This window comes from Bos mutus, chromosome 9 (assembly GCF_027580195.1).
Source record: "Bos mutus isolate GX-2022 chromosome 9, NWIPB_WYAK_1.1, whole genome shotgun sequence".
Classification (NCBI taxonomy): domain Eukaryota; kingdom Metazoa; phylum Chordata; class Mammalia; order Artiodactyla; family Bovidae; genus Bos; species Bos mutus.
In genome coordinates this window covers 33,365,021-33,392,739 of record NC_091625.1, presented here as the reverse complement: position 1 = coordinate 33,392,739, position 27,719 = coordinate 33,365,021, and the positions used below count along the sequence as shown (strand labels likewise).

Genomic DNA, 27,719 nt, shown 5'->3' with positions numbered 1-27,719 from the left:
GGTATGATGACTAGGACAGAGCCATAATCCTTCATCTATCATGAAATGTAGAAAATGTAGAAAGTTGGAAAAGTCAAATAATTTTTGTGATTCATTTGGTGGCAGCACCTGATTAATGTGACCGTAGATTCATCTGACAGCAAAATTGGACTAAATTAAACGTGAGGCTGTTTTATCTTTATCCTTTTGGCCCAATACAACTATCCATGTATTTGGTAGAGATGTGGAAGTTCTGATTAATACTTGCAGACCTCAGGAGGGTTTTATATCATGTACACTGTTAGCACTGTTTTGCTTTTCCAAAATCCTTCAAACTCTGAATTCTGAAATATATCTGGCTCTAAGGGCTAGGATAAGGAACTATAAGCCTGTAATAGGATTTCCATTATTTCTGTTTCTTAATTCCTTGATTATTGCTGCAGTGCTGGATTCCATTAGGTCAATGGGGAAGAATTATAAACCATGTACTTGGGTAGTTTTGATAATTAGGTGTTGTCACACATCTAACTTGCTAAGTCTGCAGGAGGAAATTGAGAGGAAATGAAATAAAAGCAGCTGCTATTTTGGAATCTGTTTGGGCTGGTACATTCTTCTTGAGCAAACCAAACAAACATTATTGTAATATGGTATATATAGAAACAAGGGCTTATGGCATTCATCTTCAAAGCTGTCAATGTTCACGTAATGTTCTGAGTTTCCTTCTGCATGTTTTTTAGATGAATAATTGTCTTTCATAGCCTATTGATATGTTGATGCTGGAAGGAACTACAGAAGAGGAAACTGAATTTAAAGGGGATTATATGCAATATTCGGGGTCACACAGCTAGTTAGGTAGTAAGAGAGCCCAGGTCACCACAGCCTAAGCCCCTTCAACCAGACCATATGCCATGACATGTTTCTGGAAAGTTTCTTGAAAAATGACTCTTAAGTAAGTGGAATCCTAATTGTAAATGTACCTATTTTAGTCAAACTCATAGAAACAGAAAGTAGTTGCCAGGGGCTGGGATTAGGGGAAATAGGGAAAGGCTAATAAAAGGGTATATAAACTTCCAGCTATAAAGATGAATAAGGTCTGAGGATCTAATGTGTAACATGGTGACTATAGCTGATAACACCACATTGTATAATTGAAATCTGCTGAGAGAGTAGAGGGACTTTCCTAGTGGCTCAGGGGTGAAGAATCCACCTGCCACTACAGGAGACACGGGTTCAATCCCTGAGTTGGGAAGATCCCCTGAAGAAGGAAGTGGCAACCCACTCCAGTGTTCTTGCCTGGGAAATCCCATGGACAGAGGAGCCTGGTAGGCTACAGTCCATGGGATTGCAAAGAGTCGGATATGACTGAGTGACTTAGCAGCAGCAGCAGCAAGCGTGGTGGTGGTGGTTTAGTCGCTAAGTTGTGTCCAACTCTTGTGACCCCCTGGCCGGAGTCCTGCCAGGCTTCTCTGTCCATGGGATTCTCCAGGCTAGAACACTGGAGTGGGTTGCCATTTCCCCCACTTAAATGTTCCCACCACAAAAATATATATGTACGTGTGTGTGTGTGTGTGTACGAGATGATGGCTGTGTTTTATTAGATGGGAACAGTTCTTTTACAATGTATATAAATATCAAATCATCATGATGTACACTTTAAATATTTTACAATTTTATTTGTCAACTATATCCCAATAAAGTTGAAAAAAAATACACCTTTTTTCTGATTGCAAAAATAATTTGTAATTAATGTAGACCATTATATACTCTCTAGGCATTTAAACTTGACTAATTCAAAATGAGTTGTGCTATAAATAGAAAATATAGTGCAGATGTTGAAGATTTATTTTTTCAAAAGACTAGAAGTATCTTGATAATTTTTCTGTTCATTACATGTGGAAATGATAAATTTTGAATATATTGGATTAAATAGAATGTATTAATAGTATTAATGTGTTTGGCTCTTTAGACTTTTTTTAATGTGGCTACTAGAATATTTAAATTTACATGTATGGCCTCCATTCTGTTGTAACTGGATAGTGCTAGTAGAGTGAATCCAAATTTACAGAGTTACCGATACTGAAAGTGAAGGGAACCCAGAGATATTTCTTTTTCTTTTTTTCTTTCTTTCTTGTTTTCTTTTTATCCATAAACAAAGTTGTTATTTAAACATTTCTTTTTATAAAAACAAGATTATACTATATATATAGTGTTTATACACTTTATCTTTTTTCTTAAAAACATTTTTTCTTGGACATTTTCAAATCAATTAAGATGCTTTAGGGAAGCTCATGTTTAATAGAGTTTATAATGAATTCTGATATAAAGCAAATAGTTGCTGTGTAAAACTTGCCCTCAGATTAACGTCTTAGATTAATCTGTGTGTGTGTGTGTGTTAGTCGCTCAGTTGTGTCTGACTCTTTGAAACTCTATGTCCTGTAGCCCACCAGGTTCCTCTGTTCATGGGATTATCCTGGCAAGAATACTGGAGTGGGTTGTCATTTTCTTCTCCAGGGGATCATCCCAACCCAGGGATTGAACCCATGTCTCCTGCATTGCAGGCACATTCTTTACCATCTGACTCACCAGGGAAGCCCTTAGATTAATCTGTGTTTTCACAAATCAAGTTTCTGATTTGTCATTAGAGGAAGATGTTCCTGCATGTTGCATGGAGAGAAAATACTTTTAAGTATAATTTAATACTTTTTAAGTAAACCTTAATAAAATATATACTCTTATTTTTTTTTTTTTCAGCAAGTTCTGCCCAGCTGGTTGTAGAGACGTACCAGGAGATATTTCTGGGAATGTGGTGGATGGCTATAGAGATGTAAGTAATTGAGGGTAATTTTATGGCAGGGAAGACATTAAAAAGTTAGTGCTTGTTGCTCTGCCTAAATTCTTTACAAAGTAAAGTCAAATAAGATGTAAAACTTTGTAGATAGATGCATAGTTCTCTTTTCTGAGAATAAATGAAATAATAAGTATAAAAATCAAGGTTTTTCATGCATTCATTCCTATTTTTAGCATTTCCAATTAAGCATACTGTAAATGAAATGGTAAACAAAACCCTTTATTATAACTTAAGAGTATAATTCCATCCAATTTTCATAAGAGATCATCCTTTTGTTATAATTTATTTATTGATTTTACTACTCCAATTGCTTCAGGTAATACAGCCAAGGACATGAACATTTTACAGCACAGAATAGTGACGTTGTATCTGGGACCAATGAAGCCATTTGCCCTGCTCTTTTATATTATTCCCCTCCCTCCTTGCACCCCAATTTCTTAGGCCTATTGAAACTGGGTGATATACATTGTTTCCAGAAAAAAATAAACTTACCAGAAATCCTTTTTCTTAAGTATATGTCTTACATTCAGATTCACAATTCTTCATTTCTTACTATTCACAGATTTCTATCCTGGAAATCTGATACCTGATTTTTTTAAATTTACATTACTATTTCAAATAGTTGGGTTTATAGCTCATGGGAAGGGGCTTGAGTTATTAGAAATACGAAAATCTGTACAGTGATGGAAATGTCCTAAGATTTGTTGACATGTTCTTATGCACAGGGAAGATGTACATGCTCTAGGAGCTTGATCATTTATCTCCTACAGGAGGAGGGAAAGTTGGCTTTAGTTTTGCTTTCAGTACCTCCCGATTCTGGAAGCAGCAGGTCTGTGATTTTGCTCATTGTTTCCTTTTTCGTGTGTTTACAAGATTGACACAGAATGTTTACTTGGCCTAGAAACTGAATCTTAGAATGATTTATACTACCTCAGTTCAAAAATTACTTGGCATAGGCTGAAGTACTAAATGACTTTAGGAAGTAAACCACAAGACATAAAAAAGTTAAGGTATAGTTTTCACCTCCTAGCAATGTATAGTTTTAATTTATTTTTTTCCTGTCCTGTGTGAGAAACTTAAGAATTCCATGCAGCAAGAGAAATAGCGTTGTTTCTTTCTTACTTTAGCTGTTTACCCTGCCTCTTCTGGACAGAGCTCTCCTTTTCAGAGTAACAGGTAAATGGTTTCCTGGGTGGTACGTGACCTGGAAATGCTGACTAACAGGTTTCCCATTTGACACACTAGCTGGTTTTATACCATTTGCTCTCAGTATGATTTTATCTGGAAGGAAAATTTGTATTTTGAAAACATATCTCTTCAAAGAAGTCAGACTAGTGTCTCTTTTTTGTATATGTTGATATTGTGGGTATATTAGATATCTATTGCCACATAACTATTACCAAAAACATGGAAGCTTGAAGCACATGTATTACCTCTCATGTTCTGTGGTCAGGAGTTTGAGCATGCACTGTGGAGTTCTCTGCTTCAGGGACACTCACTCACCAGGTTGTATCCAAGGTGACACGAGGGCGTCACTGGGGCTGCAGTTTCATCTGAGGCTCCACTAGGCAAATATTTGCTTCTAAGCTCACATGGTGGTGGTGGTGGTGCCGCTGCTGCTAAGTTGCTTCAGTTGTGTCCGACTCTGTGCGACCCCATAGACGGCAGCCCACCAGGTTCCCCGTCCCTGGGGTTCTCCAGGCAAGAACTGGAGTGGGTTGCCATTTCCTTCTCCAATGCATGAAAGTGAAAAGTGAAAGTGAAGTCGCTCAGTCATTGGTAGCATTCAATTACTGATGGACTGTTGGATAGAGGACCTCAATTTTTTCTTGGTTGGAAGCTATCCTCAGCTTCTTACCATGTGGACTGTTTCAACGTGGCTACTTGCTTTTTTTCCCCCTCCTGATAATTTTCTTTCCATCTCCTGTGTACCATCTTTATTTATTTTTTAATTTTATTGATGTATAGTTAATATATAATTATATGGGCTTCCCTGGTGGCTCAGACATACTTCATTCAGTATGACAGTCTCTAGGTCCATCCATATGAAAAAAAATTGGTATAGACAGTCTTATATATAAAGCCTAAATAGAGATACAGACATAGAGAACAAACATATGGACACCAAGGGGCAAGTGGTGGTGATGGGAGGAACTGGAAAACTAGGATTGACATATACACTATTGATACTATGTATAAAATATGGCTCCCTGGTGGCTCAGATGGTAAAGAATCTGCCTGCCGTGCAGGAGACCTGGGTTCGACCCCTGGGTTGGGAAGATCCCTTGGAGAAAGAAATGGTAACCCACTCCAGTGTTCTAGCCTGGAGAATGCCATGGACAGAGGAGTCTGGTGGGCTAATAGTCCATGGGGTCGCAAAGAGTTGGACGTGACTGAGTGACTGACACAACACAGCACATAAAACAGGTAACTAATGGGAACCTACTGTATACAGCACAGGGAACTCTACTCAGTGCTCTGTGGTGACCCAAATGGAAAGGAAATCCAAAAAAGAGGGAGGGGTACGTACAGCTGATTCACTTTGGTGTACATAATAGAAACTAATACAATACTGTAAAGCAACGGACTCCAATAAAAGTTAAAAAAAAAAAAAAAAGAATTGGTTCATTCTGTGTTGTTTCAAAAGGCAGAATGAAGATCTGGGAGGCCAGTTTCCATAGCATGTAAAGAATAACTGAACAATGCAAAATGAGATAGGGTGTCTCCAGAAACAGCAGGGCCCTGATCACTGAAAATGTCAAGTGTGCAGATTACAGCCTTCATCATGGTGGCCTGGGTGTGTGTGGGAAGCTGCTGTGGGGTGGAGAAAGGGCCAGACTGTTAGGAGGTGTCACAGAAAACTTTCAAGATCATTTACAATTCTGAAGATTCTTAATTCTGTCTCCTTGGCTGGTGAATTAAGGCATCGTACAGTGTTGGCTCAACATGCCAGTTAAGAAATACAGACTTTAAGCTCTGCCTCACCTGGAAACCAGAAATAAAAAGTGCTCAGAACAGTTTTTCTCTTGGCACCTTCTCCCAAGCCTGCTGACTGTACCATTTGCTTTTAAGTGGAACACATCCCTTAACTAACATGTTTCAGTAATTCTCCATTCCCCTCAAATATCCAAGAAGTACTGTAAGTTACAGGGAGACAGTGCAAAAAGTGTGTTCCTGATGTAGCAGCGAAAGGGAGAACCCAGGTGCATATACCGGAAAAAGCCAGAGGCAAATAAATACACCATGTAGGTGAGTGCTTATCTCTGACTGATGACAATATAGTGATTTTATTTTTTCATATTTTCTAAAATGTATATTACTTTTCTAAGGAAAATGTTATCATGGTAATTATGAAGATTGTAGCAACATTAAAACAATTCATTGAATAGACTGAGGAATATATTTTTATAATTTTGAACGTGTGCTTTCTTTCTTTCTTTCTTTCTTTCTTTCTTTCTTTTTTTTGGCTCTGTTGGGTCTTTGTTGAAGTGGCAGGGCTTTCTCTAGTAGCAGTGAGCGGGGCTATTCTCTCTAGTTGCAGTGCATGGGCTTCTCATCGCGGTGGCTTCTTTGTTGCAGAGCATGGGGCTCTAGGTCACGGGCTTCAGGAGTTATGGCACGTGGGCTCTAGAGCACAGGCTCAGGAGTTGTGGCCCACGGACTTAGTTGCCACATGGCATGTGGGATCTTCCTGGACCAGGGATCGAACCTGGGGCTCCTACATTGGCAGGTGGATTCTTTATCACTGAGCCACCAGGGAAGCCGTCTCTATATTATGTTAAAGTGAATCTAAAACATGTACTCATATTAACTTTTAATACTTTGTCAATGCTTTTTAATACAAGTTGTTTTTTCCTAAAGGAAGACTTAAGAAAATGCTCCAGTTCTGGGATGACTTGATAATTTATTTGAGTCTTCTCATGCTGATCTGCTTGGTCATCTTTTGTGGCTCAGAGAACTTGAGAGATGTTTAATTGCACCAACTTCCAAGTTCCTGAGCCTTGCAGGTGTTCTCCTCAGCTGTCCATTGCATTCCCTTTCCTGAAGAAATATGTTTAAATTTTTTTGTTTAAGGCAATCACTGATTAATATAGGCTTTCCTGTATTTACATTTCAGTGAAGTGTAGATCCCCAAATAGCTAGAAAACAAAGTATAAATCTATTGTTCAAAAGGAAAATTTTTAAAAATCCCAGTTCAGTGAGTATGAATTTTTAAAGATCAAGAAGCAACAGTTAGAACTGGACATGGGACAATGGACCGGTTCAAAATTGGGAAAGGAGTAGGACAAGGCTGTTCATTTAACAGCTTATTTAACTTATATGCAGAGTGCATGCATGCATGCTAAGTTGCTTCAGTTGTGTCCAACTCTTTGTGACCCCATGGCTCCTCTGTCCATGGAATTTTCCAGGCAAAAATACTGGATTGGGTTGCCATTTCCTTCTCCAGAGCATCTTTCCAACTCAGGGGTCAAACCTGCATGTCCTGCAGCTCCTGCACTGTAGGCAGATTATTTACCGCTGAGCCACTGGGAAAGCCTGATATGCAGAGTACATTATGGGAAACGCTGGGCTGGATGAATCAGAAGCTGGAATCAAGATTGCCTGGAAAAATGTCAACAACCTCAGATATGCAGATGATACCACGCTAATGGCAGAAAGTGAAAGGAACTAAACAGCCTCTTGATAAGGGGGAAAGAAGAAAGTGAAAAAGCTGACTTAAAGCTCAACATTAAAAAAACTAAGATCATGGCATCTGGTCCCATCCCTTCATGGCAAATAGAAAAAATGGCAACAGTGACAGATTTTATTTTCTTGGGCTCCAAATCACTATGGATGGTGACTATAGCCTTGAAATTAGAAGACACTTGCTCCTTGGAGGGAAAGCTGTGACAAACCTGGACAGCATATTAAAAAGAAGAGACATCACTTTGCCAGCAAAAGTCCATATAGTCAAAGCTATGGCTTTTCCAGTAGTCAGGTTCAGGTGTGAGAGTTCAACCATAAAGAAGGCTGAGTGTTGAAAAATTGATGCTTTCCAATCGTGGTGCTGAAGAACACTCTAGAGAGTCCCTTGGACAGCAAGGAGATCAAACCAGTCAATCTTAAAGGAAATCAACCCTGCATATTCATTGGAAAGTTTGATGCTGAAGTTGAAGTTCCAATACTTTGGCCACCTGCTGCATAGAGCCAACTCATTGGAAAAGAACTTGATGCTGGGAAATACTGAAGGCAGAAGGAGAAGGGAGCAGCAAAGGATGAGATAGTTCGAGAGCATAACCAACTCAGTGGACATGAATCTGCGCAAATTCCAGGAGACAGTGAAAGACAGGAGAGCCTAGCATGCTGCAGTCCATGGGGTCACAGAGTCGAACATGACTTAGCGACTGAACAACGAGATGAAAAAGCCTCAGCTTTAGAAAACATCAATTTTCTTTAAGTTCGTAGAGTGATTTTTTTTTTTTTTTAAGGAAACAACCTTCCTTCCTGGAAATAACCCAGGAAAGGGCTTACATTTTTATCATGATATTATGGTAGCCAGATCTGGTGGTTATTCTCTTGGGGATGTAGCTTATGTCCTGCCTTTAATATAATGAAAAAATATTAAACAAATACATGTAATTTAATATGCAATAATGTAATGAAATAAATTCCATAAAAGGGGCACAGACCACTGGGTACGTCAATGCTAGGGACTGTGAGAAATGAGAATATTTGTTGTCAATGATAACAATAGGTCCCATTGCTTGTTGGCCCATAAACCTGTCCTCTTGTTCCCAAGGAGGCCCTTGGACATGCCAAGTCCACTGAGAGCTCTATGCAGGGCAGGGATCCTGGGGTGAAGACCATCTCATCCCCAGGCTGAATTCAGAGGAAGCCAGGTGATCCCAGAGACAGTGGGAATAGCTGCCCAGCTGACACCTGGATCAATCTGCCTTTCATTTAGGGCGGAGAAAGGGAAACAGCCCTGCATCGACCCTGTAATAGTACACAGGATGCCCTTTAGAATCACAAAGCGATTCTGGACATCACCCAGTCCAACCTTTTCATTGCCCAGCAGAACTGGGAAGCTGGGTCCAGAGCAGTGAGGTGACTTCACATCTGGTAGAGTTGGAGGCAGAGACAGGGTGATGCGCTAAATTGCTGAATTTACATTCAGGATGTCTCCATTATAGCTAGCTCCTCTATTTTGTGCCCTAAGAGACTAAAACCATAATAAGACACCTTAAAAAAAATTCATAAAAGATGAAAAGACAAGCTGCCTTTTTAAAGATTACTATCTTCTAATTCTTTTTTTCCCTCCAAATCAAGAAGAGGGTAGTATCTGCCTCTGTTTCAGCATTCTCTTCTCTTCTCTTACTTCTTCTCTGTCATGAAATCCTCCCCTTTTTTCACTATGATAGTAGCCATTGGAAAACTGACTCACTTGCCAAATCTAATCTAGTTCAGGAAATATGAGCTCTCTAAATTAAAGATCACAAAAGTTCTCAATTTTATTGCAACCGCATTGTTGCTGCTGTTCAGTCACTAAGTCCTGTCCGACTCTCTGATCCCATGGACTGCAGCACGCCAGGCTTCCCTGCCTTCACTACCTCCTGGAGTTTGCTCAAACTCATGTCCACCGAGTCAGTGATGCCATCCAACCATCTCATCTTCTGTTACCCCTTTCTCCTCCTGCCTTCAGTCTTTCCCAGCATCAGGGTCTTTTCCAATGAGTCGGCTCTTCTCATCAGGTGGCTAAAGTATTAGAGCTTCAGCTTTAGTATTAATCTTTCCAATGAATATTCAGGGTTGCTTTCCTTTAGAATTGACTGGTTGATCTCTTTGCAGTCCAAGGACTCTCAAGAGTCTTCTGCACAATTCAAAAGCACCAGTTCTCCAGTGTTCAGCCTTCTTTATGATCCAACTCTCACATCCTTACATGACTACTGGAAAAACCATAGCTTTGATTATATGGACATTTGTTGGCAAAGTGATGTCTCTGCTTTTTAATGTGCTGTCTAGGTTTGTCATAGCTTTCCTTTCACAGAGTGTCTATTAATTTTATGGCTGCAGTCACCATCTGCAGTGATTCTGGAGCCCAAGAAAATAAAATCTGTCACTGTTTCCACTTTTTCTTCCTCTATTTACTATGATGTGATGGGACCAGGTGCTATGATCTTCGTTTTTTTAATGTTTAGTTCTAAGCCAGGTTTTTCACTCTTTTCTTTCACCCTCATCAAGAGGCTTCACATTAGTCACAAAAATATGGTTGGTCTCATTGGTCCTCCTGGTATTATAACCTAAACCTAAGAAAAACTGTCCACTGCAGTAAGGTAAACAGTGTTGGCATTAACACAAAGAGAAACTCCCAAGTTCAGTTATGAAACACATTTTAATGAGCTGCTTTTTGGCGCTAGCCATCACAGAGAAGTGAGGCATTGCTAAAATTTATTTAGGAAAAGATCCTTCTGGACTGCTCAGTCCTGGGCTAATAGCCAGATCACCCTCCTACACTGGTCTGGGCTTGTGGGGGCCTCTGGGCCTGGGCGCCCTGTGAAAAAGTTCCATTTCCTTCTCCCCAGCCCCACTTCCAATCACAGGGCCACCTGCTAATCAGGGGCAGCCAGGTACCTGCTCCAGGTTCATCACCCCAGCCAGCAGCCATGGAGGGCTGAGCCAGCTGTTAGACCCACTCAGAGGAGATTCAGGAAATGAGAAGGGGGCTGTTGGCCCTGGCTTGCTCTTCATTTGCTCTGAGACCTTCATCCCATTTTCTTGTCCATTGAGTGTTTTGTGGCTGATACTACCATTTTGGTTTTGAAAGTGAAAATCTCTCAGTCATGTCCGATTCTTTGAGACCCCATGGACTATACAGTCTGTGGAATTCTCCAGGAATCTCTGGGTTGGGAAGATCCCCCAGAGAAAGGAGTTTTGGTTTTGATGCCTTGTTAAATGTCTAATTTTAAAATGAAACTGTGGTATGGAAGTTTCACCTTCTCAAATGATCCTCAAAATGTGCATTTAGTAAAAAAAATGTAAGAAACTGTTGTTGTGGTACAATTGCTCAGTTGTATCTGACTCTTTGTGACCCCATGGACTATAGCACCCCAGGCTTCCCTGTCCTTCACCATTTCCCAGAGCTTGCTCAAAGTCATATCCATTGAGTTGGTGATGTCATCCAACCATCTCATCCTCTGTCATCCCCTTCTCCTCCTGCCCTTCATCTTTCCCAGCATCAGGGTCTTTTCAAATGAGTTGGGTCTTTTCAAATGAGTTGGCTCTTCACATCAGGTGGCCAAAATATTGGAGCTTCAGCATCAATCCTTCCAATGAATATTCAAGGTTGATTTCCTTTAGGATTGACTGGTTTGATCTCCTTGCAGTTCAAGGGATTCTCCAGAGTCTTCTCCAACACCGCAGTTCAAAAGCATCAATTCTTTGGTGCTCAGCCTTCTTTATGATCCAACTCTCACATCCATACATGACTATTGGAAAAACCATAGCTTTGACTAGATGGACCTTTATCGACAAAGTAATGTCTCTGATTTTTAACATGCTCCAGGTTTGTCAATGGCACCCCACTCCAGTACTCTTGCCTGGAAAATCCCATGCACAGAGGAGCCTGGTAGGCTGCAGTCCATGGGGTTGCTAAGAGTCGGACACGACTGAGCGACTTCACGCTCACTTTTTACTTTCATGCATTGGAGGAGGAAATGGCAACCCACTCCAGTGTTCTTGCCTGGAGAATCCCAGGGACGGGGGAGCCTGGTGGGCTGCCGTCTATGGGGTCACACAGAGTCGGACACGACTGAAGCGACTTAGCAGCAGCAGCAGGTTTGTCATAGCTTTTCTTCCAAGGAGCAAGCGTCTTTTAATTTCACGGCTGCAGTCACCAACTGCAGTGATTTTGGAGCCCAAGAAAATAAAGTCTTTCACTGTTTCCATTGTTTCCCTATCTATTTGTCATGAAGTGATGGGACTGGATGCCATGATCTTAGTTTTTTGAATGTTGAGTTTTAAGCCAGCCTTTCACTCTCTTCTTTCACTTTCATCAAGAGACTCTAGTTCGTCTTCACTTTCTCCCATAAGGGTGGTGTCACCTGCATATCTGAGGTTATTGATATTTCTCCCAGCAATCTTGATTCCAGTTTGTGCTTCATCCAGCCTAGCATTTTGCATGATGTACTCTGCATATAAGTTAAATAAGCAAGGTGACAATATACAGCTTTGACATACTCCTTTCCCAATTTGGAACCAGTCCGCTGTTCCATGTCTGGTTCTAACTGTTGCTTCTTGACCTGCATACAGGTTTCGCAGGAGGCAGGTAAGGTGGTCAGATATTCCCATACTTGAAGAATTTTCATAGTTTGTTGTGATCCACACAGTCAAAGGCTTTAGCGTAGTTAATGAAGCAGAAGTAAATATTTATTCTGGAATTCTCTTGCTTTTTCGATCATCCAACAGATGTTGGCAATTTGATCTCTGGTTCATCTGCCTTTTCTAAATCCAGCTGAACATCTGGGAGTTCTCAGTTCACGTACTGCTGAAGCCTGGCTGGGAGAATTTTGAGCATTACTTAGCTAGCATGTGAAATGAATGCAATTGTGTGGTAGTTTGAACATTCTTTGGCATTGCCCTTTTTTAGGATTGGAATGAAAACTGACCTTTTCCAGTCCTGTGGCCAATGCTAAGTTTTCCAAATTTGCTGGCATATTGAGTGCAGCACTTTAACAGCATGATCTTTTAGGATTTGTAAGAAGCTGAGCAGCTATCTATTCTTGCTGAATAAGTCACCCCAGAACTTAAAATGATGTTTTAAAATGATAGTCATTTTCTTGGCTGACCAGTTTGTGGGTCAACAGTGTGGGTTGGTTGGTTCTTAAGCTCCTTTTGCCTAGAACTGCAGCTGCATTTGTGTGATCGATCACCTGGGGTGGGAGTCTCAGGAGGCCTTACTGACAGTTGGCAGGGCCATGTTACCTGCAGCAGAACAGAACAAGTGATATGGCCCAGTTCAGATTCAGTGTGGGAGGTGACCACACATGGGCATGGCCACCAGGAGGCATTATCCACTAGAGAGCCACGGGTACTGTAAATCACCTCCCTTCCTTCCTACCTGGTGGAAAGGTTCCCAAGTTAGTCAGCATAAATATATGACTCTGATGTCATTCTGAGATGGTTATCTAATACTTTTTTCCATTCCTTTCTACTTTAAATGAATTTTAGCCATATCATGGGTCATGTAGGCATCCTGACCACAAGTTGCAACAAAATGGAAAACTCCCATCATATGTGAAACGCACTGTTGAGTCACTTATGAGTGATGATGTTGCTGTGTTTCAGACCTCTTTATTGTGCAAAGCCGCCATCCATGCAGGAGTGATCGCAGATGAAGTGGGTGGTCAGATCAGCGTGTTTCTGCGCAAAGGGCTAAGTCGATATGAAGGAATCCTGGCCAATGGTGTTCTCTCAAGGGAGTAAGTACTTAGCTTTTTGTTCTGAATGCAAGGTAACCCTGCAGGCATATGTAATCAACTCACAATTTTTTAAAGACAGCCGGCATGTGATACCAAGGGCCTGTCAACTGGGAAAAATATGTTTGAATGCTTGGAGTAGTATTTATACTGCCCATTTGGGCTTCCCAGGTGGCACTAATGGTAAAGAACCCATCTGCCAATGCAGCTGACTTACGAGATGCAGGTTCTGTCCCTGGGTCAGGAAGATGCCCTGGAGGAGGGCGTGGCAACCCATTCCAGGATTCTTGCTTGGAGAATCCCATGGACAGAGAAGCCTGATGGGCTATGGTCCATAGGGTTGTAAAGAGTCTGACACAATTGAAGTGACTTATCTTGTAGCAATAAAATAGTTCACTGTTTATGCTGACAAGTTAGTTAAAATGGCACATTTCTAAAGTCCCAGGGCAGCAGAACTTTCTACTCTTAGGTGCTTCAGTGGGAGGGAATAAAGGCTTATTCCCCTCTAGTTTCTCCTGTTTATGTAAATTACTGATTATCGCCAATATTACCAAAGACATTGAAGGAGACACAGGACTGAAATAAACCCAGGCAGAACCACAGAAATCTCTAGAGGATCCCTAGAGACCATCTCCTAAGGATGAATAATAGTTGAGAAGTGAAAAAAAAGATGGCTTTTGTTAACATTGTTAACTTCTGTTTGTGTTGTCCTCTGATCTTTTAGCCTTTTACTAAAAAAGTATGTCAGTTGCTTTAAACACTTCAACCTCAGCTTTTCTTGCTTTCAGGTTTCCTCAGCTTCTAGAGAGGAAAACTAGAACTGTTATAACTAAAATAGGCTAGCCTTGTGATCCAGATGTTCATCCGTATAAACAGGCAGCTAAGACTGGTCCAGAGGGACACTCCCTTTGGATTGGGTGGCCGCCTAGTGAGGGAACAGTGCTCCTTGGGCCACTATACAGTTAGTGTCCTCAGGGATTGGTTCCAGGACTCCTGTGGATACCCTGGGATGCTCAAGTCCCTTATATAAAATGGCATAACATTTACATGTAACTATGCACATCCTGCCATGGACTTTAAATCATCTCTGCTGCTGCTGCTAAGTCACTTCATTCGTGTCCGACTCTGTGCGACCCCATAGACGGCAGCCCACCAGGCTCCCCCGTCCCTGGGATTCTCCAGGCGAGAACACTGGAGTGGGTTGTCATCTCCTTCTCCAATGCATGAAAGTGAAAAGTGAAAGTGAAGTTGCTCAGTCGTGTCCCACTCTTAGCGACCCCATGGACTGCAGCCCACCAGGCTCCACCGTCCATGGGATTTTCCAGGCAAGAGTACTGGAGTGGGGTGCCATTGCCTTCTCCTATAATACCTAATACAATGTAAATGCTATGCAAATAGTTATAAATACTACTGTAAATGTTGTGTGAAGAGCTGCATGTGGCAAATTCAAATTTTGCTTTTTGGAATATTTTTCCTGAATATTTTTCCTCTGGTTGGTTGAATCTGGGGATGCAGAATCTGCAGATATGGCTGACTGTATATACACATGTATGTGCTCATACATATGTACTATAAACATAAATAACATTTTATGTACACATGTATTATATATGCTCATATATATGCACACACATAAGTATATACATTTTTTTTTCACTTACATATTTACCTCAAACTCTTTGGGACATTAAAATTTATATCCTGATTTATAAATTTATGCCCTTTTTTATGGGCAGCTTCCCAGGTGGCACTAGTGGAAAAGAACCTGCCTGCTAATGCAGGAGACATAAGAGACGTGGGTTCAATCCCTGGGTCAGGAAAATCACCTGGAGGAGGGCACAGCAACCCACTCCAATATTCTTGCCAGGAGAACAGAAGAATCCCATGGACTGAGGAGCCTGGTGAGCTACAGTCCATGGGGTGGCAAAGAGTCAGACATGATTTATAGTATTTATAGCATAGTGTGTTGCTTCTGCACAGTAAGCTTTAAGTGTCTGCTCAACTTTGACTTTTGAAGATCTATTTATGTGTTTTATGGTTCGCTCTATTGATACTACGGTACTATTTATCAGGAAGGTATCCAGCTGTGACCTAGATCTGTTGCAGTGCTACTTCTCCAAATAGGAGCAAAGAACTGGCCTTTGGCCTTAAGCCTGTTGTTTTTGGATCTCTTGCCTATGTTTGAATACATTTGCATGCTTCTTTTTTAGAAAAACAGGATAGGAAAAAGTTAAACTTGTATTACTTGGATTTTACTTTTGAAGAAAAGTTATTTAAGCTATTGAATAAAAGTAGGCATAATGTCCTCAATTACTTCTCCTACATCAACTGGACTTACTACATTAGAAGTCACTTTATATAATTTGATATTAAACTTTAGGGCAAAAATAAGAGTCCAGAAATCTAAATCATGAATGAATTAGCAACGTTTTGCTCCACAGTCCATATAGTTATTTGAACTAACTGAATGATTTTTGCTTTGGTGTGCCTAGATAGAAAGTCTAGAACTATATCAAGGTCCCTTCTCCCTTCTGGCTCTGTGGTTCTTCTTTTTGTGCCAGCAGAAAAGAGTGAACTGTGTGCTCACACCATCCCTTCCACTGATGTCCATTCCCAGGCCTTCAGGGAGCCGCTGTTTTGATTGGTGCTGTTTTGCTGTTGGGGAAGCACTGTACATGCGGTCACTGAACTTCTGTTCCCACGCATGATTGTCTGGTGTTCAGGAAGACACACAGAAGGAAGCATTGCCACTGAGGAAGAAGGGGTCCCTAAAGTAAATATCTAGGGTTCTTCTGGGATTCATCCCGGGTCAGGTCACTTCCCTGATCTGAGGAGACCAGAATGGAATCAGGAAGAGCCACTGACCTCACAGAGGACGATGGCTCAGACCATCTGCAGGGAGGGCTTTGTGTTTACATCAGACAATTCATGATGGCTTCTACAGCCCTCTGGGAAGGCTGGCAATTCCTGGAATCTGATTCATTCACCCTAGTGTGCAAATGCCTCAGAATCCCATCCTCCCTAGGGGGTTTTTATTTTTAAAAGCAGCAGCTTATTTACCTACAGAATTCTCTAGGTGGTTGTATTTAATTAGTTTAATTGGGTGAAATGGAAAAACATATTCCAGCTGATAATAGAGGAAAGCCAGGCAGAGAGGTCTGAGAAGCACAGCCTTCCCTAGCATCATCATCTTCTCAGGGTTAACTCCAAAGCTAACCTTCTTGCCTTAACTTCTCTTTTTCAGTCACAGAATAAATCTTTTAATGATTCATGGCAGTGAGAGCACATCCAGGCGATCAGGGAAGAGGCAGTATTATTTGGGCTTATCCGGCCAAACTTCAAGTGTAATAGTGGAGAAATGTTAGAGGAAATGGAAAAATTAAGAAGTGGTTCTAAATACATCTTAACTAATTTAAATATGAATCGGAAAAATGTGAACTGCAACAGTGTGAACCTTTCTTTAAAGGTTAGGAAACCTGGGTCCTCACCCCCACTCAGCCACTAACTATGAACTGAAGGAGGTCCGATGATCCACGTGGGCCTGCATTTTCTCATGTATGAAATGGTTTGTCCCTGCATTATACTCGGCATGGATCATAATAGAACCTGAATGTGGAAAACCAAGGCTTACAGAGTCTCTTCCTGAGAGTGGACAAAGAATATGAAAGAAAAACCTGTTACTTAAGAAAAAAAACAAAAATCAAAACCTTTGATGTGAATGTGCTAATACTCTTGTCCAGACTATTTTTGGATTCTCTGTGGATTTCACATTTCAGTACTCTTTGTCCTTTATTGCCATAGTAATTGAGTCAAAACATTTAAAATTGTAAGCAGTACTCAGATTGTAGACTAATTGAACATGACAGTGATATCTACCTTTTTTGTTTACCTCTAGTATCTAATACATAAAGTATGATGCATATAAGATGAATCTTGAGAATTTCAAGTTTCTATTCATTCTCTGTACTGTCACAGCATTGGGTTGAGGGATTTACAAAAAGAAAAATGTGATGGTAGGCCTTAGGAACCTCTTCTCTGCAGGAGACAACTACAGAGCAAGGCTGATTTGGTAAGTTCGCCAGGAGAGTAATACAAGTCATAGAACTGGGGGGCCCAGAGCCCCGAGGGTTGACGCCAGCTGTGCAGGACTGTCCAGCAGCAGAGGGGGCCAGGTGCAGGACCTGTCAGTGAGGCGCTCTGAGTTTTCTCCAGCTATACCTTGTTATCCAGAGGCAGGAACTGCTTCATGGCCTGGTGTCTTTGCTGCAGGAGGTCGGAGTGTGACTGGAGAGACCAGGCTGAGGAGGTCCCTCAGGCTGAGAAGGGCCACTCAGGGAAGGAGTGAAGTCTGTAGCAAAGGCAGCAGATATCATGCTCATTCTTCTAAAAGTGAGCAGGCGTCTTCATGTCTCAGTGGTCCTTGACGGTTGATAGTGGGGCGCTGTGCGGGTGCCTGCTGAAGCAAAGGGCATGTCTAGGGCAGGCGTCCTTTCTGCCTCTGTCACCACAAACTCATTACCTGGGATTTCAGGGTGTTCTAGAGACCATATATGTGTACATTTCCTTCCCAGTACAGTGTGGCGTGATGGAAACAGCACAGAATTTTTATTCACAAGCAGTGCCTCAAGAGTCCTGGCCACTTGCCACCTGTATGAATTTAGGGAAGTTGCTTACCTTCAAAGGGCCTGAGTTTCTTGGTCTATGAAATAAATACCAGTGATGGAGAAAGAGTGGCCTTGCCAGGTGCTCTGAGGACCACGTGTGGTGTGGGAAGGCTCTGAGCCCCGTGCTGTAGCGCTGTGCCAGTCATTAAGATCCAGTTAAGCAACTCACCTCCTCATCTTTGTGTTTATTATTTCAGTGGTTCCCTGTCAGACAAGCGATTTCTGTTTACCTCCAATGGTAAGGATCGTACTTTCCTTAAGAATTTGATAATTTAAAAATCTTCAGGGGTAGTTTATTCTTCCATACCCCTCAGATGAGATAGTTTAAAGGATTATTTTTGTTTCCCCTCAGGCTATGTAGCACCAATATGCTGTGACTGAAAAATACATCAGAGAATAAACCCTACTAGCACTAGGAAGAAAATATTTTTCTTTATAATCTCTCAAACTTTTGCCAAAAAGAATGAAAATTTAAAATGACATTTAAGATAAATTCCTTTGTCAGTTTTTAACAGAAAAAGCTTTTGAGTAAGTACAACTTGTATTTGTGATCAAGTTATTGAAAATGAATATATAGTATAAAGGCTTTTTTTAGCCCCTCTATCACGGAACTTATCCTGGGGAAATAGTCTCCCTCATATAAGATACTTGGGGAGAACACTGTAAACTTGTCCTCTCTGCCCAGGAAGAGGGCTGGCCTTGCATCTGCCACCTCCGCATTGTCTTGGGCATTGCTGTAGTTAAGCGCCTAGGGGTGATGTTGGGTATGGTGAACTGATCTTTGAGCACCTGCAGTACCTGCTCTTCAAGGGTACAGAGCAGGAAGTCCCCCTTCTAATCAACTGAAAAGAACCTCAGCATTAAGCTTTTAAGACACCTTGCACTTCATTGAAATTAGGGTGAATTTAGGAGGATAGAGAGGAAAATCTACAGTGGGGACAGAGAGAGATCACTTTTAGGGGATATAAATTCTGTAAAAAAAAAAACAGCCAACAATTTCAAGACGCCGCAGGACCAACAAGTCAAATGGAACTCTGGATCATTAACAACTAGTAATTAAACAGTTGATTCAGTATCAGAACGGAAGTAAATCAACTGAATCATTCTAGGTGAAGTGGGGTGGTTTTTTTTTTTTTGCTTTCATTTTGTGTCCATATCTGAAATCTTTTCCTGCCCTTTATCCTAGGCTGCAGTGGATCCTTGAGTTTGGAACCTGACAGGCAAATCAGAGCTTCTTCTTCTTGGGAGTGGATCAATGAGACTGGAGATCAGGTCCGCTGGTCTCCTGGCCAAGCCCGACTTCAGGACCAAGGCCCATCGTGGGCTTCAGGGGACAGGAGCAAGAATCACAAACAGAGAGAGTGGTTGAGAATAGATTTGGGAGAGAAAAAGAAAATAACAGGTACGGACACAACTGCAATTTCATGAAACAAGATGACTTGCCATTGAAATTGTTCTGAATTTGCATGGGTGTCCCCATCTCAAAATATCATGTTTTGTTTAAAAGTAACAAATCTTCACCTTGTCTCTGTGAGAAGAACCCGTGTGGAGGGTATACAGTGTGTGGATAAGAGAGCTGGTATCTCTTTGTGGAAACCTTTTTAGGGCATGTTGTCAGTGTGAAAACTCACCTGTCATCACGTTTCTAGATGCAGATAAGAAAAGCAGGCCTGAAAAATGATTTGAAATTTCAGATGGGGGAGGGGAGGAAAGGAAAAGAAACCTGAAAATAAGAAAGCAAGTTATGTATAACATATTTTTAAAACTAACCCATAAATAATATTTTCTTAACAAGGAATTAGGACCACAGGATCCACACAGTCAGATTTCGACTTCTATGTAAAGAGTTTTGTAATGAACTTCAGGAACAACAACTCCAAGTGGAAGACCTATAAAGGAATTGTGAATAATGAAGAAAAGGTAAGAGACACTCTGGAGGGAGGAACTGAGCCGGAGAGCGGGCCTCTGGATATTTTCATTAGTGTGTTTCCAGAAAACAGATGCAAAGCACCACAGGCAATTACTTAGCCTTTGGGTGCAAAGCCTTGTATCTTCACTATCAGGCATGTCTATACAAATGCAATGATTTCGTATCACCAGGTATGAGTGGGTTGATCAAGACCTAGAAACTAATAGAATCTTTAGGTAAAAGTTACTTGTTCCTACAGGTGTTTCAGGGCAACTCTAATTTTCGGGACCCTGTGCGGAACAATTTCATCCCTCCCATTGTGGCCAGATACGTGCGCGTCATCCCGCAGACATGGCACCAGCGGATAGCCTTGAAAGTGGAGCTCCTTGGTTGCCAGGTTGCACCAAGCAGGACGCAAGGTGAGTGATGGAGTTACTGAATTCTGGCCCCCTCCTTTCACAAACTGCTGTTACCAGTGTGGTTTCTCCAACATCTCTTCTCACTCAGGTAATGACTCACTGGTGTGGCACAAAACAAGTGTGAATACCGTTGGTTCAACGAAAGGAGAAGATAAGACAATCTCAAAACCCATCCCCTCTGAAGAAATGCCCAAAGGTATGGCAGGGATCGTTCTGTGGTTTCTTAAGGAACATAACTGGTATTCCAGCCAATAATACAGGAGCTTCAACAACATTCTTTTTACCTCTGTCATGTAAGTGTCTGGAGGCAGATGGTTCAGAGGTATCTGCATATGCATAAGATAATATGTATCCACATTTTTCATTGCGATGCTGAAAGTAGAAACAGACTGGAAACAAAAGTATGTGCCCTTCAAACACTATGTAAATCTTTTGTAGGAAAAAAATACCAATAGCATATTCATGCCATGGAACACTCTAATAACCATTAAAAAGTACATTAGAGAAAGTTCTCTGAGACACACTGACAACTTAAAATAATAAACATTAAAAATACATTTATTTTTTTCAGAATGTAAAATAATTTGCACATTTTATACAATTTGGTAGATTTGAGAGAGATATATATATAAGAAAATAAAAATCATCCATAAATCAGCATCCATGGTCACTATATTCCACTGTGTATCCAATAATATTTTTGTAACTTCAAAACAAAATGGCAGCATAGCACATATTTTGTTCTGTAGCATATATTTTTCATTTGACATTGTATTTTGAGCATTTTCCAATGCTATTAAATAGTTGAAAAACACAGTTATTAATATCTTTATAGTGTTTCTTCATATGGACATATTTAATTAACATATTTAGTTAACATAGTTAACCATTCCCCTGTTACTGGATGTTTGAACTGTTAGATTTTTCCCAAATTCCCACTCCTAAAATAACAACACTGTAATTTACATAAATATTGTTCCCTTCTAAGTTCCCTGTCCTCCGTTTCATGAACTACACATTTCCACTCCTGATCATTCCTTTATTTTCTTCCCAGCGAACACAGAAAAAAGAAGGGTTAAGAAGAAATATTTCTCCTTTAGTTCTCATAGTTTCTACAAGCTGGGGGTCTTCAGTGGCTGTTAAGTGACCTTCTTCCTTAGAACAGACAGTTGTGGGAAGACATGGTCTGATGTTGGGCTGCATTTCCCTTCAGCCCACAGTTCCAAAGGTCTGCTTCCCTGGGCTTCTGTTACCCTACAGGTCCAAACCTGCCCCCGTCTTGGGGAAATGCTTACCTGCCCCCATCTCTGGGAAATGCTTACCTGAGCCACGCTGAGAGTTTCTGCACTGTGCTTACATCATCTACCTACCTGAATAAGGCCAGCTGTAAACCTCCCCAACCATTTTGATTTTTAGTCTAATTTGATCCAGGCAACAAACTCAGAGTAAATGTTAATCCCAAGAAACACTGGAAAGTGCCTTTGCGGGAGGGAAAAAAGATCAATTTTATTTTCCTAAACTTCAGCTGGGGTTTTGAGTCCTCTCTTTTTGGTTTCCAGTATCAGTACATGTCTAGCGTGTATTCTTTTTCCCCACATGTTAAACCAGTGAGGACTTTTCAAATCAGTGTTCAGTTTTAGATCACGGGATTTGGTCGCTCTTCATTTCTGTTGTAATGTGGTGGCTTTCCCCCTTTTCAGGATTAAACATCACAACTATTGTTATTCTACTGGTGCTCTTCTTCGTGCTGGCTGCTGGAGTGGCAATCTTTGCAGTCCTTAGAAAGTATGTGACTTCACATTTAAAATTTTTATTCTAATTATGTCAACAATTACAAAAGTTTACTGCTCTTCATATGTTCATGTGTAGAAAGCAGCATCACTTCTTCCAAGATAAAATGTTAATTTATACTTTTAAAACAAGTTGGAGAGAGGGAGAAAGTATCAAGTATTATTTCATGAGTAGTACCTATCATTTAGAAATATTTTCAGTGGGATTTTTTTGTTTTAATAGGAAGAAGAAGAAAGGAAATCCTTATGGATCATCTAAGACTCAGAAAACAGGTTGGTTGAAAAAACTATTACAGTTTTATTCTGTCTTTGAGGACATGAAAACCCACACACATGGTTAAAGAAATAAGATTTAATAGCTTTAAGTTAGCAAATCTAACAGGAAAGAATATATTGTATCCTATCTCTTAATTCAGAATCTTCATAGCCAGTTTACTTTTACCTTTGTATCCCATCATTTGTCAAAAATTTTTTTTTGGCAACTGGAGTTTGAGTCACCACACTGCCTGTCATCAAGGAGAAGACAGCACCCCCAGTACCTTCAGGCCTTGTGTTTCTCATTCTGGGAAATCGGGGGAAGGATTGGGTCTCGCAGGTTTCAGAGACTCCTTAGGACACGGGATGCCCTGCAGTGAATCAGCTGTGGTCCAGAGAGAGGGCAGCAGGCAGGACCCCTGAGAATCTCAAGGCCACCTTAGGGTGCCACCTTCAAAGGCTCTGAACTGCAAGCTGTGTGGACTCTTCAAGGTCACAAGTGCCCTGTCAGCTCAGATTAGGAAAGTTCATGCCCGGGTGGTCTAAACTGGGGATAATCTGGGGGCTGATGGGTACACAGTGCATTTTACAGGCACGGTGGAAAGTGTGGTTTGGGTGGTGTGTGCTGCTGTTGTAGTGACCTCAGCATGCTGTTTCTACCACACACCTGGAGAGTGTGGTTGTGCATGTGCCACAGTTAGCTGGCAAAAGGCAGCCTGACCTCTGACTTTAGGAGGAACCTATTGTGGAGTAACCGTGTTATAATCCTGAGATATTTGTTTCGTGTTATCTTTATTCCAGACTGTTGGAAGCAGATCAAGTATCCCTTTGCCAGGCATCAGTCAGCTGAGTTTACCATCAGCTACAATAATGAAAAGGAGATGACACAAAAGTTGGATCTCATCACCAGTGATATAGCAGGTAGGTACCAAGTCTCTGTGACCCTGCTATAAGGTGCTGCTTATGGGAGAGGGGAGGCCAGGAAGAGAAGCACAACTAAAATCTTTTGTTTAGACAGGATCTGGTAAATTAGTAACGTATGACATTTTCTCTCTGTGCTCTATAAAGAGTCACAAACTAACACTGAAATATTTCCCCGAAGCCCCATTTAGCCTAGACTCTTACACCTGCAGGGCCTCTGACACCCAGAGCGATGGTCCTGAAGTACCACTGAAATTTGGATGCCCTTACTTAATCTATTTTTGTTACTAAGGTTTTGATTAAGGCACTAGGAAAGAGGGACTAGAAAGATGAATTCAGCATAGCTCCTGCCCTGAAGAAAGAGGAAGAAGATGAGGCAATCTGTTAGAATGGCCTCAGGGTTTTGACAAGCCATTGTGGAGTCACTGGATTTATGAAGAAGGATCTATTGTTTGGTTTTTCAAAATGTCTAATCCATCAAGGACCAATAGTTTTATAAAATACAGTATAAATAGTAAGTGAAATTTTAAAAAGAAATTGAAAAAATTGTTTTAATTTTTAAAAAACTTTTTGGCCATGCCCTATGGCACATGGGATCTTCTTTCCCTTACCAGGGATTGAACCCCTGCATTGGAAATGCAGAGTCTTAATCACTGGGTCACCAGGAAAGTCCCACAACAATCATTTACTAACCCATATGCTCCAGGAACTCCTTTTCTAAGTGGCTTCCATCTGTGCATCCCATTTTTCAGGGCTTAACAGCTGGGAAGCATCCTCTTTCCTCTTACCCTACTTACATTGTTGGTGACCAATTCTTCTGATGGTGGTGGTTTAGTCGCTAAGTCATGTCCGACTCTTGTGATCCCATGGACTGTAGCCTGTCAGGCTCCTCTGTCCATGGGATTCTCCAGGTGAGAATATAGGAGTGGGTTGCCAGTTCTTTCTCCAGGGGATCTTCCTGACCCAGGAATCGAACCCAGCTCTCCTGCATTGCAGGCAGATTCTTTACCAACTGAGCTATGAAGGAGGCCGTATTCTTCTGATACCCGTCCCCAAAGTGTGGTCCTTCCAAAGCTGCTGCTAGTCCCCTAATTGATGACTTTTTGGGTTTCATTTCTCTTTTTACTTTTATCTTTCCCTCTTCTGTCTCCTTCCAGGGTTACCTCTCGTTGCCAGTCACTTATTTAGAATCTCCATAGGTTTCTACACAATTAAGCCAAACTCCCTGGCAGGGCACTCACTGCCCACCACGATCTAGGGTATAGGTAACAACTCGCACCTGGGGCATGTGTTTGCATTCTTGCCCCACTAGCTGCTACCTGTGTGATCCTGGAAAAATTACTTAAATTTCTCTCTGCTTCAGTTTTCCGTTTGTAAAAGTACTATGAGGAAAGTGAAGTCACTCAGTTGTGTCCGACTCTTTGCGACCCGTGGACTGTAGCCCACCAAGCTCCTCCGTCCATGGGATTCTCCAGGCAAGACTACTGGAGTGGGTTGCCATTTTTTTCCAGAGGATTTAACTAATTGATATATTAATGTTATAGAATAGTGCCTGGCGCCAAGAAAGGACTCAGTAAATGTGAGCTCTATGATTATCATTGTTGTTGTTTAGTCGCTCAGTTGTGTGCTCTTTCTCACCTCATGGACTGTGGCCAGGCTCCTCTGGTCCGTGGGATTCTCCAGGCATTACTGGAGTGTGTAGCCATTCCCTTCTCCAGGGGATCTTCCTGACCCAGGGATCGAACCCGCGTCTCTTACGTCTCCTGCATTGGCAGGCAGGTTTTTTACCACGAGCGCCACCTGGGAAGCCCATGATCACCATTACCAGTTGTCATTAACTCCCAACCTATCACTCTGGTCTTTGCTTTCTATTAAATTTCTCCACATCTCCTATACTCTGGTCACACCACACTCTTTGTTCATGGTTGTTTAATAGGTTGTTCAATCACTTTTCCCTTTCCTGACAGTATTATTTTCAATTCCAAAATTAGCCTTTCAAGAGCCAGTTTAAGCGCTCCATGAAGATGTTCCCTCATACCCCTAGGTGTGGTTAGAAGTAATCTCCGCCTCTCGAAGTGTGGTATCTGTGCTGCTTACATCCCTGTCTTTTTCTTCCGCCGGGTACACGTCAGGCACCGGGCAGAGCACTCCCTCTGCGGACAGCCGGGGTGTGGCTGGAGTACCAAAAGTCTACTCTTTGGGTTTCAGATTACCAGCAGCCTCTCATGATTGGCACCGAGACGGTCACCAGGAAGGGCTCCACCTTCCGGCCGATGGACACCGAGGCGGACGCGGCGGGGCCGGGTACCGAGGCCGGCGGCCACTACGACTGCCCCCTGCCGGCCGGCCGCCACGAGTATGCGCTGCCCTTGACCAATCCCGAGCCCGAGTACGCCACGCCCATCGTGGAGCGGCACCTGGCCCGCGCGCACACCTTCTCGGCGCGGAGCGGCTACCGCGTCCCGGGGCCCCGGCCGGCGCACAAGCACTCCCTCTCCTCTGGTGCCTTCTCCCCAGCTGCCGGCTACCAGCGGCCGCCGAGCCCCGCGCCGGCGGAGCCGGGCTACGACCAGCCCAAGGGCGGCGGCTTAGCCGCAGGGTGCGCCCCTCCCGACCATCCGAAGCCCCAGGTCAGCCCCGCGAGCAGCGCTGCCTACTTGGCCCCCCGAGACTGCCTCAGACCCCTCAACCCGACGGCCATGACCGCTCTTCTGTGAACACACACACTGTGAACCAAACTGCTGCTGCGGTACTGAGCGCCAGGCTGCGCGCCGCCCTGGAAGCCGATGCGCTCGGGAGAGTGTGCGTGTGAGTGTGGTGTGTGCCCGTGCGTGTGTGCGCAGTGGACCAGGATCCTGCGGGGAGCGCCCCCTCCACACTGTTTACAGAATTGTGCAGCTGGTTTTGTTTTGACTCTGAGGGCCAGTGTCTGTTGGGTTTTGTGGGCTCGAAAAATGAACATTTTCGGATGGCGTTTTCATTTCTCTAACTGTGATACTGAGCTGCTTCGATGTAAAAATGTGCAATCTGTACAGAGTTGTATTTAACAAGAATTAAAGTAACTTAAGTTTGCTTTAGCAGATTTTCGTTCTGCAGGGAGGTTAAGTGGGAGAATGCAGCTGTTGCAAAAACATATAATAGTTATGTTCACTTTTTAAATATATTTTATCTGATACCGTGTTAGCAGCAGGTCTGTTTAAACTTAATCTTGTTGTTATTATGGCTCATTTCCTTTCCTTTGATATGGAAAACTGAAAGCATTGTTAACATTCTTCTCCTGGAAGGAATGAAATTACTTGAAGCAAGAAAAGCACACCAGGGTGGTTGTTTGCAATTACTATCAGTAGGTTAAAAAGAACAAACAAAATACAGGCATCTCGGCAGCTGCCGATTCCTTAGGCCCCACTTCAGGTGGGCATGCGCAGTGGCCTGTCAAGGGGTGCAAGGACCAGGTCTCTGTGGCCTGCAGGGGACCTCCCTTCCCTCAGCCTGCAGGACTTGGCCCTCTGAGCAGCTGGCCTTCCTGACACGTAGCTTCTAGTTCACCTCGGGCCTGGCAGATAACTCGCTTTCACATGCAAATCTGCCTTTTCAAACTGTCTGCAAAGCCAAATGCCCAGACTTAGAGCAACCAAAACTGCTCTCTCAACAGACAGAGTGAAGGTGGCACAGCAATTACGCTCTAAATTACTGTGTCAGATGGTTTTGTACCTCAGATGAAAAATATTGCTGAGGTCAGACGCCCACACTTTTCATGACTTTCGGAAACAGCACATTGTACTATTTGAAACACAAAAAAGTTATTTGAAGTGTGTTCTTGTTAAAGTGACTGAAGGCAAATCTACATAGGGCTTTTTCTACTGAGATGGCTGGAAAGCGCTAATTTTGTAAGAAAAAATTTTCCCTTAAGTAGGTGTCTATAATTCCAGATTGGCCCTGACTTCAGCTGTACCTCGCTGTCCGGTGGTTTTATCTGAGTTTGCTTTGTAAGTTCACTGTGGGCGGGGGACGGGGGCAGGGTGCGAATTTAACCTCTTTTGTCAAAGAGGAAAGTGTATGTTTTTGTTTTAATGGAAAATGTGGACCAAAAAATTCTTTCCCTAAAAATGTATAATACTAGTTGTATGACACTTTCTGTGATTCTGAGGTGCTGGAAGGTCACAGCAGACTATCTGTGGTTACTGTGGAGGACAAACCATTTACCTTGTGTTTACATGGTTTTCTACGCATACTAATTGTAATAAATTATGCCAAACCAATGTACATACCCGTCTCTCATTGGTATCCTGCTTGCTGGCCTACTGAAGGCACTGGAGGCTCAGCCTCCAGACAAGGGCAAGCGGTACAATGGGAAGAGCAGACGTGGCTTCCTCTGGTTGGTCCTAAGTTGGAAATAGGGACAGAAATGAGGGAAGCTGTCAGTTATTAATAAAGTCCTAGCGCTCTGGGGTCAGTTTCAGGCATTTTAATTTGGCTTCCT

The 27,719-nt window shown here is 42.2% G+C and overlaps 1 protein-coding gene across 1 annotated transcript in view; it reads left to right on the top strand.

Annotated features, from left to right (window-relative positions):
- DCBLD1 (discoidin, CUB and LCCL domain containing 1) overlaps positions 1 to 27,514 on the top strand; it is a 74,730-nt gene extending 47,216 nt beyond the window's left edge. Inside the window, exons 5-15 of the mRNA XM_070376371.1 lie at positions 2,731 to 2,803; positions 13,151 to 13,284; positions 18,143 to 18,183; positions 19,132 to 19,347; positions 19,741 to 19,865; positions 20,114 to 20,273; positions 20,362 to 20,469; positions 21,974 to 22,058; positions 22,287 to 22,336; positions 23,120 to 23,239; positions 25,448 to 27,514. Of these exons, the coding sequence (XP_070232472.1) occupies positions 2,731 to 2,803; positions 13,151 to 13,284; positions 18,143 to 18,183; positions 19,132 to 19,347; positions 19,741 to 19,865; positions 20,114 to 20,273; positions 20,362 to 20,469; positions 21,974 to 22,058; positions 22,287 to 22,336; positions 23,120 to 23,239; positions 25,448 to 25,956 (1,621 nt within the window). The 3' untranslated portion in view covers positions 25,957 to 27,514. The remainder of the gene's footprint in view (positions 1 to 2,730; positions 2,804 to 13,150; positions 13,285 to 18,142; positions 18,184 to 19,131; positions 19,348 to 19,740; positions 19,866 to 20,113; positions 20,274 to 20,361; positions 20,470 to 21,973; positions 22,059 to 22,286; positions 22,337 to 23,119; positions 23,240 to 25,447) is intronic.
- The last annotated feature ends 205 nt before the right edge of the window (positions 27,515 to 27,719 follow it).